Source organism: Etheostoma cragini, chromosome 2 (assembly GCF_013103735.1).
Source record: "Etheostoma cragini isolate CJK2018 chromosome 2, CSU_Ecrag_1.0, whole genome shotgun sequence".
In the NCBI taxonomy this organism is placed as follows: Eukaryota; Metazoa; Chordata; class Actinopteri; order Perciformes; family Percidae; genus Etheostoma; species Etheostoma cragini.
Window position 1 is genome coordinate 14,255,656 of NC_048408.1, and position 13,736 is coordinate 14,269,391.

General features: G+C 37.4%; 1 protein-coding gene across 1 annotated transcript in view; it reads left to right on the forward strand.

The window, feature by feature from the left end:
• Positions 1-13,736, forward strand: part of suclg1 (succinate-CoA ligase GDP/ADP-forming subunit alph) — an 18,277-nt gene that overhangs the window by 1,679 nt on the left and 2,862 nt on the right. The window contains exons 2-8 of the mRNA XM_034890211.1: positions 1,159-1,259; positions 3,803-3,919; positions 4,516-4,728; positions 5,333-5,390; positions 5,554-5,637; positions 7,919-8,070; positions 12,117-12,305. Coding sequence (XP_034746102.1) covers positions 1,159-1,259; positions 3,803-3,919; positions 4,516-4,728; positions 5,333-5,390; positions 5,554-5,637; positions 7,919-8,070; positions 12,117-12,305 — 914 coding nt within the window. The remainder of the gene's footprint in view (positions 1-1,158; positions 1,260-3,802; positions 3,920-4,515; positions 4,729-5,332; positions 5,391-5,553; positions 5,638-7,918; positions 8,071-12,116; positions 12,306-13,736) is intronic.

Sequence of the window (13,736 nt, forward strand, 5' to 3'; positions counted from 1 at the left end):
GTGTGTGTGTGTGTGTGTGTGTGTGTGTGTGTGTGTGTGTGTGTGTGTGTGTAAAAAACATATATACCCTTCTCAATATGCATATGCACATATTACATTCTTTTTACATTCAATCTTATTCATTTACAACACTGTCTACACTAATTTATTGTATAATTGTTTTACATTCATATTTTAATGGATTATATGTTAGCCCTGGATCTTAACCTGCTCTATTTTCTGGGCTTAGATTCAGATTTTGATTTCACTTGTGTGCTTTTTGGTTTAGTTAGTTATTGAATGTTATTGGAAGTGCTTAGGAGTTTACCAGGATTTGACATCGTCTGCTTTTCTAATTCTTGTGTACATAACCAATAAAGAACCTTGAACCTTGTTGTGTAACAACTGTGGTCTTATCAGTTGTCTCATAGTAGAATCAAACTCAACTACCTCACTTGCACTTTGACCTGAATGCTAAGAAGCAAACAGTATTTATTAGGCAGGGAATTGACAATAGATGTGGGACTGAACTAAACATAGAGTAAATATGTGGGCCGCAAAAACAAATTGAACTAAAATAATCTAATTATTATAATCTAATTCTGTGTTAGTGCCTGTGACTACATGTACAGTAGTTATCTAATGAAACGTAAAGTGCATTAAATGTATTGAAGTACTATGAGTCTACTTCCAAAATAAAATGATTTTGAATTTTTCAGTTAGTCTAACCCTGCAATTTTAGCTTACAGTATGGACTAAAGGCATTATCAGTAGTTATATAATATATATTATAAATATTAATAGGACATCATAGAAAACTAAGGTGTATAATAAGTCAGCTGTCAAGTCTAAAGCTGAAATTTTACTTCAACAACAATAAAAGATAATAGCAGAAGCAAAGAGATTGTTGCCAAAACGCTGTGAGCTGAAAGTCTTGGAACAAAAATTAATTTATGAACTTATTTTTACCCTTCACTGTGGAAAAAAAAGAGGGTGATGTTGTTGAAAAACATTTTTGAATTACATCTTATCTTTAGATATATGCACACCTAAATGCAAAATCTTCAAATGCATACAGTTATTGTCTTATTTATTTTTGTGAGCTAGTGGATAGGATTTTGATTTTGATGACTTGTATTGACTTGTATTATATTGACCCTTTTCTTTTTCTCCATTCAGTGCAGCAGAGTGGAGTCAGGCACTGTTATACAGGATCAAGGAAGAATCTCTACATCAACAAGAACACAAAGGTCATCTGCCAAGGTTTCACAGGGAAGCAGGTCTGTACGGACGACTTGTTACAGCACCTTTTTTTTGTTATTACTGCTTCACATCACATTGGCTGTAATCTTGTGAAATGAAAATATATATATATATATATATATATATATATATATATATATATATATATATATATATATATATATATATATATATATATATATATATATATATATATATATATATATATATATATATATATATATATATATATATATATATATTTATTTATTTATTTATTTATTTATTTATTTTTTAGTCCTGCGTTAATTCGGCACTGTAGGTACTCAAAGAAACGGTCACTATGCCGTAGCCGTAACTACACATTGTGGAAAAGCAGAGCGCAACGACTGTGAATGGCCCGCTTGGCCCTGGCTTGGTACCGTTGCTCCCCCCGACCCCCCTTGCAGAACTACAATAGAAAGAACGGAGAAACAGAATTGCAGTACTAGGTCAAATAAAATTAAAATAAGGAATTGTTAAAGGTCTTTTCAAGGCTGGATCTGACTAAATAATCAGGCTCAGGTGATTCTCTTTGAACCGTATCCAGTCAAGGAGAAAAAAAATCTTGGCATATGTTTTCAACAAGCCAGAAACAAGGACTTTACAGATTTATAACCCCCCCTCGTCCTTGCGCACATTCCATTGTTAATCTTCCATTTTCTCTTCAACCTAATAAACGTTGTTAAATATAGTTCCAGTGGACACTCAGGGTAATTAGAACGGGATGAGAAATGAAGCAAGTGCTATTGAGTGCACATTGCCGTGTCTCTCTGGCTTGATAAGAAAGCAATTTTTCAAAGTTATTGTCCCAAAATTTTCGATAATAATGACTTGCAAAAACAGCAAAGTTAGCAAAAGGTGAAGGAATGTATCCCAATGTAAGGAAAAATGCTGATTCATAACTTCTAAATCCTGTTAAAAGGCTGGTTATTATTTTTACAAGATCATTTATTTGCACTTGTTATGGCTGCTGTATCTACATTGTTTTACCATCTCCAGTAATAATTAACAGACTATTAAGATTTGTTCAGCAGAAAGTGAATTCTCACTATTTTGATTCACCCACTTTATGGGAAAGTATTATGCATCTGAGGTACACTCATAAAATGTGTCCTCCTTGTACACCCTTTAGTGTCATTGCTGCTTCATCTTGTTTTTTTAGTTTTTTCATTTCAAATGGGTCCTGATGGTTATATTTGTATCAAACACGTAACATAAACAGCAAGTAATAACAATTGGCTGCGATTACCAGCCTCACTATCCCTCTCTTTATCTACACATATTAACGTCTCAACATCCAGTTTTCACCTTTTCCCCTTTTATTTATTCTGTATCAGCTTGTTACAGCTGGTCATTGAGGCTGTACCATGCACAACACTGAGCGAAATATTCATACCCCAAACTGCATTTTGAGATGAATTCCAGGATCAATAACAAAACTTAAAAGTTCAACCTAGCATCCTTTTTTCTTTTCTTTTTTTTTCTTTTTTGTCACGTAGTAGTACCGATGGTGTGTACTGAAGTAGGGCAGACTCTGCGATTCAATGAGGTCCGTGAAAACGGACTTTCCACCGTCGACTACACTGTTAAGCTTGTGCTTCCGGTGATTCTGCCGACCAACATCACATGGGTGTGGTGACATGTTTGAAAAGGGGTCTATACATTATTTCCCCAAATGTGTAACATATTTGGTATCTGTGGGTTCAGACAAAGTTTTGCTGCATAGCCTGGGTCTTTACTGACTTCCCTTTGGTGGGTTTGTGATTAGAAGAGGTAGTGCAATCTACTATAAAGTTCAATATAGAGCAAGAAATTAAAAGAAATTGCAGAACAGAAATGCAAAAATATCTATAGGCTATCTATTTGTTAATATTTTAATACAAACATGTTTATTAACTACAATATGTTTCTGCTTAGTACATATTTAGGTTTAAAAAAATAAATAATATAATACGTTTTAAGGAAAGGATTCTGTGGAGTCATGTCTTTGACATTATTTTAAACGTGTGTGTGTGGGTGTGGGTGTGGGGGTGTGGGTGTGGGTGTGTGTGGGGTGTGTGTGTGTGGGGTGTGTGTGTGTGGATGATCCATTGGTGCTAACTGCCCTGCCAGGTTTATGTCCCCATATCCAACATGGAAGTGACAGTATGTAAACATGTTTTTGGAAACCTAGCTTTCTTGGGAGGTATTTTACAGTTAGTGTTGGAAAGTATCCAAAGCCAATTTTTATTTTATTTTTTTAATTTCAAATGTTCTGCAAGAAGATTAAACTAAGCTTACATATTTATTTATTCGTCAAGAACATTTTGATTTCTTCTCAACAAATATATTTAGCTGTAGCTGAATCCCCTAGAAGGTCCCAGCCTCACTTCGGTACCCATCCCTTTACTCAGCAGCAGGACAGGTGATTAATCCTGGATGGCAGCATATTTCCTCCTCCCTCTGTCTGTAATGATATCTCAAGGTTGACGCTACAGAAAGTGTCTGTACCCCAGTTCATTACACACTAATATATGTTCTGACTCCTCTTTCCTTGAAGGGAACGTTTCACAGTCAGCAGTCTCTTGACTATGGCTCCCAGTTAGTTGGAGGTGTTTCCCCCGGCAAGGGTGGAAAGACGCACCTTGGCCTGCCAGTCTTCAATTCAGTCAAGGAGGTATGTATGACTCCTTATACATCTGTGGTTGTCCCCTTTTTTATCAGTTTGAAGCTAAAATATGTTGTGATAGTAGAGATGTTCCGAAACCAGTATTACCTGCGATGATGCCTAAAACGCTGGTATCTATATTGGGAAGTACTGGAGTTGTTGCACCGATCTAATTCCACATATTGAAGCCCTCAAGAAAATCCATGTTAAAGTAGTTAATGTTCTTTTTCAGTTGTAACTGACTGTCAAACTGGATGTTAAAAGAAAGTTTAGTGGCATTTAGTGTTTGTCTTTGTTCATGTTTCACAAAGAGTTTAACCTTAGCCTGACCAGCAACAAAGACAGAAATCACATCACATCCATACAGGGATAGTAGTATACAGCTGTTTAAACGTAATAAAATATATGACACACTGGTATCGTCAAAGGTATCAGAATTGGTATCGGGAAGCAAAAGATTTCTCTACATGAAATGGCTCTGACAGATTTGCTGCTAATATCCTGTGGAGATTTGACTGATTTTAAAGAAACATTAGATGGCAGTATTTCATAACTTTATAATTTCCATTTGTAATGCACCACCAATATCTTTTTCCTTGCCTCAGGCAAAGGAGGGCACAGGGGCAGATGCCACTGTGATTTATGTTCCTCCTCCGTTCGCGGCAGCGGCCATCATCGAGGCCATTGAAGCCGAGATCCCCTTGGTGGTTTGCATAACTGAGGGCATCCCCCAGCAGGACATGGTGAGAGTCAAACATAAGCTCCTGCGCCAGGGCACCACCCGCCTTATAGGCCCCAACTGCCCAGGAGTCATCAATGTAAGCTCACACACACACACACACACACACACACACACACACACACACACACACACACACACACACACACGCAAGTTCTAAAGCTTATGCTTTTAGTTGTGGCTGAGAAAGTTGAAAGTGCAATCTCCCTCTCAATGATCCAGGAGTAATTTAGTTTGAATGCATTAATATTCTGTTACCGTAAACAGTGAATGCAGGGCAAGGAACATGAATTTATACTGCCGTTTTCTGTTTTTGGTAGTACTAAATAGTGTCAATTATTTGGGTTGAATATTTCAGGTTTTCTGGATTTTAAAGTGTAGCCAGAGAAATGTTAAAGTAGTTATCCTCACTTGTGGGAATTTGTGCACTGAATATTTATTGACTTTGTTCTGGTTTATTTAAAGTGAACTTATAACGTGGGAAAAAAATCTAAATAATAAATGCCTGTTCCTTTTGAAAAAGCTTTCAAACAGTAAAGATAGGTTTTAAGGAAACTGGTAATTCAACATTCCCAGTGATATTGAGCATAAGTAGTAGAAAAACACAATCATATGTCATGTAAATGCGTATGTCATAGTAAGTAGTTGAAAAATGTTAAATGGTAAATGTGTCTTTTCTGCAGCCTGGAGAGTGCAAGATTGGGATCATGCCAGGCCACATTCACAAGAAGGGAAGAATTGGTGAGATGTTGTCAATGAAACTCATCAAATCACACACTTCAGACTCTTTGTTGGGATCTTTTTACAAATTCATAAAAAAAAATCACACTTGATTGGATAAGTGTCTGGTTGTGATTTTATAGAAAAGTTAACCTCTTAAAATTGTTTGTTTTATTTCTTTCAGGTATTGTGTCTAGATCGGGCACACTGACGTACGAAGCTGTGCATCAAACTACCCAAGTTGGCCTGGGCCAGTCACTCTGCATTGGTAGGTTACCAATGACATGTGGCATAGTGACTCTAAATGTAGCACACAGTAACACAACTCCTAGTTTCATACCCAGACAATATTACAACAAGCACTTGGCTGGGACTAAAAGAACAATTTGATCCTCATACAGTGTTTTGTTTTATGGTTTGTTGGAAGAAGACACTAAGGAAACTAAACAGAGACTGATAGAGGACAAGTATGTGTTTCGTAAGGCTTGAAGACAGTATTGTTACATTATACCAGACACTTAACAACACATGTGTACATGTAATTTGGGCCTCTTTGTGAATGTTGGCTAGACCAAAGAGTACAAAAGCCTTTGTAATGTTTCTATACTTTCTCCTTTAACAATTGGGTTACAGGAGATGAAACTGTGCATTAACATTAACATTTTATTGAATTTAATAGAAATAGGAAGGTGAATGTAAAAAATTACTTTTGCACCAGAACTCATCAGACTCCGATGCATTCCAGCGATTAGCGCAGACCCTTAGGATTGAAAAAGCACTTATCTACTTTCTGATCATTGATTAAAATATTCCTGTCAGATCTAAGCATTGAAGTTGAAGGGCACCTATGAGATTGATCAGACTGATCGAGTGGCTCAGATGCAGTGGAGACTTTGTCTGTGTACTTGTAGCTGGAGGTTTAAAGTCTGAAGGTAGGGGCTGTAAAAAGTTAGGGGAACACTGAAATGGAACACTGTTTCTTGCTGTCAAAAATGAATCCCATCCACCCACCCTCCAATTTAATTTATTCACTCATTTATCTTGTGAAAAGATAAATTATTTTACTAAAACAAATTTCTTTGGCCAACTTATCTACCACCAGAAAATCCATATTAAAGGGCTCGTTGGACACCGAAATTAACTGAAAAACAACTTGGCTTCATTATTATTTAGACATTTTAATTATGGAGTGTCCTCTAGCCAGACTTCATAAAGCCAGTTCTGCAACAGTATTAAATATTGTAGAGTTCATTAAGGAGGTTTATTGATGGTTCTGCTAGTGACTTTTTAAGTCTTGGAGTGACCTAGGGGCTATAGCAAATTACAGCTAATACAATATTTAATATCACTGTCATCTTTGATGCTGGTAATGTGCTTCTCTTTGAGGATTATTCATGTAATTTTTTTGTCTTGGTGTTGCCAGGTTTTATAATGGTAAGAATATAAATCTAGGTGATTTCTTGTCCGTAAAGATTAATGTCAGGAAGGTTTCTCCATGCTTTTATAGATCCAAGTGTAATTGTTTTGTGGAAATGATTTTTGAAAATGATTTTTGGACCCTTGTGATTTCGGAAAGTGTTGTAAGTCATGTTCCTTGTAACGGAAAGATGTCAATTTCCCTTGCAGACATAAAGGTGGAATGGGACCACATTTGTATCGTTATACGATCAAACACGCTTTTAAAATGACTTTGATGTTGAATTAAAAAGGCTGCTTTTAAAACCTCAATTCAGCTTAACATTATTTCTGAAATAAAGTGGAACTTATGTATACTTTCAATAACACATTGTTGTGTTTGAGACTCAATTTTCAAACCGCTGTAATCAGTATTTTTAAGAAGGTCACTTGTAGTGAGAAACCTACAGGGAATTCTCACCTAATTCTGTTATCCTCAGGTCCATGAAGCATTTCAGCATCTTTTAGGTCTTTCATTTGCTTTTCCGCAACTTCCCCATTTTTAATTACATCTCACCGCTCGCAGATTTGTTTCCAGACACAGCAGGCAGCTGGTACACAATGAAAAAGCTTTAAAAACCCACTATATACACTACCTGCTGAGCACCAAAAGCCAGATTGGTAAAATCAGCAGCTACATATAAACATTGAGAGAATTTAGCAGCTTAAAAGACAAATATTTTTCTCATTTTTTTTTATTATTAATTTTAGCATGTTTTAGCAAAGATATACTGTATATCTCTCAGTAGCAAAATGTGTAAAAAGTGAAGAAAATACAATGAATAATTTAAAATGTAATACTTCCCTATGACACTTCATTGTTTGTTGCTGATTATGTCAAATCATGCTGACCATACTAGTCACATTTAATGTGCTCCCATGAAACATTTCAGGCAGTGCCAAATTGATTCGGACAAACCCAGTGAAGAACTGTGAACAAATCTCAATCAAAGTGCTGATTATCGACCAGACTTGTTGTGCCTGCTTCTTATCCCACTCTCGGGCTGAGCAGCCATGGGATCCCCAAGGAGTCACAGGAATAATCCTTTCAGAGTCTTGAGTATACATCTGCTGTTTGCTTTGTGTCCTTCAAGGTATTGGCGGGGATCCATTCAACGGTACAAACTTCATAGATTGTCTAGAGGTGTTCCTGCAGGATCCCAAAACAGAAGGCATCATCCTTATTGGAGAAATTGGAGGCAATGCTGAGGAGAATGCTGCGGAGTACCTAAAACAGCACAACTCTGTAAGGAAATAACTCACACTGCACACCCAATATTATACCTCGTAATATCAGTTTCTACAGAGCTTCACCTCTGCAGATGTACAGTATGTGCTCGTATTAAAAATGTATGTTTATCTGAATAAGCTCTTAGTCATTCCTTTTAAAATCTATCAGTGGTAGGGAACACTGGAAACCATCATATGTTGAGGACAAAGTGTCTTTTCTTTTTGATCACACCCTCAGGCTGTCTCTCTCACTTTTCTATGTCCGTGTAAAGATAAAAGAGGATGGGGGTATAATTCACAGGGCATGTTCTAGAAATCCCCAGTGTTGATAAGCAGTCAACTTTTTGTGATGTCCACATGTGATAAAAAGCAGTAGGGTGATGATTAATTTATGTAGCCAAGTGGCTGCGAACTTGTAATTAACAATTTTAACTTCACCAGACCTGTACTTCCACTACCCGGCAGATGACCTTTTAATCTGTTCATTGTGTCAGTGTGTGTGTGTGTTTGTTTCTGGGTATGTGCACGTTCCTCTGGTGCTCTTGAGCTGAGAAATGGATTTGATTTGCCCTTGGCTGCTCTAATGCATGCAAATCTCCCGCTGGCGTCTCAGGAGAATAACTTCTCTCACTCAACAAATAAAATACAACACCCACCACCCCCTCACCCACTCCCAGAGTGTTGACAGCAAGGGACAGTTAAAATGAAACATGTACAATATGAAAAAGCCCAGCAGAGCTTGGAAGTAAGCTGCTGCTCTTCCGTTGTGTAGAACACTGTACATAAAAGAGCCTTCTTGGACCTTAATTGTCGAGAAGAACTGAACGTGGTCTGTAGACATTGTTTTAACTTTTGCACGGACTTTACTTTATTTTAATACATTTGCGTCATCAATACACAAACCTCACATACTGTATGTTATTTTTAGTCTTTTGAAGCCCAGTGTTCCTGGAAAGAAGCATCAGGTGAGCTCAGCCAAAGTAAATATAAACTACAAAATAGTGAAGGCTACAAATGCATTTTGTTAATTAACCAAATACATTTTCATTGTTGATTTATCTGACCATTATTTTCCTGATTAATCGATTAGTTGTTTGGTCCATAAAATGACAGAATAGGGTAAAAGAAGACATCTGAAATGTCTTGTCCACAACTCAAATATATTCAATTTACTGTCAGAAAAGGGTGATGTAGAGCTGGATTTAGATTTTTTTGTTCAACGTTTCGTCATAAAAAACTAATCATACCAATTAATTGATTATGTACGGAAGGAGATTGGGGCTACGTGAAAAAATGAAGAGTTCTGAGTTTCAAAGCAGAATTTTTACTTTTTTCTCAGAATTCTGACTTTAAACTCAGATCAAATACATTTCTCACATGTGGCCCTAATCCTTTTCTGTACTTTTAAAAATAGTTTACGATTAATTTTACAGTTGACAATTTATTGATTGCTCGATTAATCTTTTCAGCTCTAGTGAAGACCTAAACTTGACGATAGCTCAATTTAGGATCTTGTTTATGAGATCTTTTGACTTAACTTTTGTATGTTACATTTGTTTTGCCTTTAACTGGCAAGAGAAATCTGTCAACATGTTCTATACTCATGCATTATGTTAACAGTTAATTCTTCTAGAGGAAAAATAGGGAAAGAGAAATTCTAAATGTAGGATACATCACTCTCTACTAATTGGTTAGGACAAAGCAAAACAAAATGAACTCCCTTCTAACACACAGACTAACACAAAGAGTAAATAAAGTGAAACAAGATGACAATTCAATCTGATTGTCGGGCCACATCATCAGATTTTGGTTCAGATAATGCTGAAACCTGATTGGTCCTCATGTGAAATAAACCAAACTTTAGCTGTGTTCATGTACAGTAGGATGCCATCACTTATAGAAAGAAGTTTGAGACATTTGACATTAACTAGACATCTTGTGTCACGCTGGACACATTAAGTTCAGACTGCTCAGTGAAATTAAAGGTCCAGTGTCATGATGTCTCATGCAACATTAAATATATTGAACTCTGGTTTGAGGAAGACACATTAGACCAAAATGGGAAGACGTATTGATTTCAGTATCTGTCAGTGTTACAGTAGAGTTACTGCAGCCTGTTTATCTACCAATGCCTTAATTCTGAAAAATTCAAGAAAACACCCTTATATTCCCACTATCCTCTGCTGTCAGGTTTTATAATCCAGGGCATATTTCAAGGTTCAGTCTTCATCAGTGTCTGCGATGCTTGCCAACATTATATGGTCTTAAAAGTCACTTGTATCAAAGATCTGCCTATCATTGCCTGAGTTTCACAGGCTTTCTGAAGTCAGAAATAGGTTTTTACACAGAATAACCATATTGCAATTTGCTTCATGCATATCAAGTAGGCCTAGGTTGGAGTATTTGGCATCTAAGCCACCGTAGCGGTTTGCTGAATTTTTTTTCTTTTTTTCTGTCAGCCTCTTGATTTTTAACTCAGCTTGTCTCAACTGAGCTCAGCTAAACCCTTTTGTAATTCTGCGGAAACAACACTGAGAACTAACGCAGGTTGTAGTCTGGAGGAAGGCTGAGGTTAGAAAAAGGTATGTGAGCTTCACGTGTATGTGCACATGCCAGTTTTATACATGCCTACCTGTCATGTTTATGGGGGCGTATAATTGTCTCTGTTTGGCTTTTTAAGTGTGAATACAATTTTTCACCTTGGATCAGTTTTGTGTTTAGAGAACAAAGCTCTCCTCCAGTCCTCTGAGCTAACAGAGGTGGGGGAACTACCCTGTTGGTCCCATAATTAAGGTAATATATCTGAACTGCTAACAGTGGAAGACAAAAGACGGGTAAAGTGAAAGACAGTATAACTCCCCTCCCTGTATGCATTGTTAGCACTTAGTATCAAGGGAGGCAGGGATTAATAGAGTAATTAAACCCCTTTCATTTGTGGTAGATTTAAGACTTTATTCACATGAGGGTGGTTTGTTTATTCAGTATGTGATTTGACTTCTGAATACTGAATGGGGTTTGGTGCTAATGTGTTTGGTGCTTACATTTTTCAATGCACAGAGCAGATGCTTGTAACATATTCAGAGCACTTTAAAGTGATATTTCCCTTCTCTGCATTTCCCTATTTAACTCTGCAAGTGTCAATGTCTCATTAGCGGCGCATTTCTTTCCAAGGTCTCAACATTTCCCTGGCTGATATACGTCCTGCTAGTCTTAATTATTAAAAGTCGTCTCCAGTTTATATTAGCAACTGCCATCTTGTTCCTGCCAGTGTCAGGTCTGAATTTGGAGCTGAAATTGCAGCAGAACAGGGTGTCTTTGAAGGACCTTGCTGTATTGCTGTGGCCGTTGAACACGCCACATTTGCTCTCCTAAAGTAGTCTGCCAGATGAGCCACAGCTTTGTGTTTGAGTACGAAGACGTCCTTTACAATTATTTTATTCCTAAGTATGATATATTAGCTGCTGTACGTACGTGTACACACACACACACACACACACACACACACACACACACACGCACACATCCCAGAACCTCTTGCTTATGATGTTATTGCTCAAGATGAATAGCTATCTTCACCCTGGAAATAATCTTTACTGTTGAACATAACATCCATCAATAAGCAAGCAGCATAGACGGGCACTGAGCTAATCAGTGCCTGCATGACTAATTACCATCTCAGAAATGAGATGAAATGGCATAAGCATGAGCCCCTATCTGGTCATACACCAACCGATGCAATTAAATGGTTTGATTGACCCTTTGTTTTAATAATGCAGGCTGAGCCCAAGCTGGCTGGTTAGACACGCCTGTTATCATGGAGGCTATGTAATGGGAGGACATGGGGTGTTTAATTTCTAATGAAGGAATAAAATGCAGCTGCAGAAAGCTAATTTTCTCTGTTTTTACGCACCCCTCTCCCTCGTTTTACTCCTTTCCTTCCTCCACTTTGTTGATCTGCTAACTGCACTCACATCCTCACACGTTCCCTTGAGCTTATTCTCCTGTTTTGTCCATTCCCCCCTCATTTTACGGTCATGTTTTTTTTCTTTCTCCCATGTCCAGGGTGCTAATTCAAAGCCTGTGGTGTCCTTCATCGCGGGGCTAACTGCTCCTCCTGGCCGTAGGATGGGCCACGCTGGTGCCATCATCGCTGGTGGAAAGGGGGGAGCCAAAGAGAAGATTGCAGCCCTCCAGTCAGCTGGAGTTGTTGTCAGCATGTCCCCTGCCCAGCTGGGCAGCACTATTTTCAAGGTGAGTCCTTTGTTCCTGTGCTGTACTATTATATACAGAGGCTTAAAGAATAGTACGTACGTATGTACATACATAAATACACACATACATACTCCAGCCCAAAACCTGGGATCCTCAGACGCTGGCCTGCTCTCCATTACCCAGACCATACTCTGTACCTTCAGATGTAAAGTCTTTAGTGTTGCAGCACATCCCTCTGGAACACCCTCCCAGCAGATATCCAAAATACGACATTCCTGGACATTTTCTTCCTGAAACCACCTCCCTTAGTATAGTCCTTCTGTAAAATGTCCTTGGGTTTCCCGAAAGGCGCTATATAAATAAGTTAGTAGCATTATTATTATTATTATTATTATTATTATTATTATTATTATTATTGTTGTTGTTACAACCATGCTTCAGTACCATTTTGAGACATGTTTTTTTACATAAATATTTCTGTTATGCTGCTTTATACTTCTACTGCACTAAATTTGGAATATTGTACTTTTTTCTTCACTACAACTTTCTGACAGCAGTTACTAGAAATACATGGATAATCAGTATAGAAATTACACGCTTAAATGAATTTAAAAGAATTTACAATAAGACTAGCATTTTTCTAGTGTGGTTACATATTAATCTAAAGTAATAATCCCATACTATGAATGACATATCACATTTTGAAAGGGACAGTGCGAATGAGTGCATTTACTTTAGATACTCTTAAGCAAGTTTTTCTGATAATTTTTACATACCTAAGCAAGATGTTAAATTACTTGTAATAGAGTATTTTGATCTTGTGGGGTTATAACTTCTACTCATGTTAAAGATGTGAGTACTTCTCGTCTACTGATTCTAACAATGAGAGACAGTTACTGTTTTGTTTGGGTGGGCAAGAGGACCAGCTTCATAACAAAATATTTTGTGATCGTGGTCACTTTTAGCACCATTTTTCATCACCAAGCAGTTAGTGTTTTTTTTTTATAGGAGAAACAAGGTGTGCGATTGAACTTTTATTGTGCCGTAAAGAAAAGCAGAAGAGAAGGGCAGAAATTACTAAACGTGCGTTGACAGTGGCTGACTTGACGCCACTGCCTCTTTATTTCAATTCATCTCTCGAGGATGCACTGTTAACAAGATGTATAAAAAGTGAAAGCATGTATTACACCCATTCATCATCTTATACTTTCATTACTACGGCTGGCACGACTGCACGCGGATATAGATTTACACAAGTTTTTTCTCTCAAAGTTTAATTCATAATCATTGTGTGTAATGAAGAAAAACGCCCAATGTGCTTGCTGATTTTGCTGCACGTTGTGTTCATACATCTCTGTTAATCTCATTGACCGCTGTAATCGAAGTACTAGAAGCAAGTATAATCTAATAAGGTCTCATCTTCAGGTGTGGCCCCCCTGGCCTCAGCTGCTCGGTGTGTGTGTGTGGGGG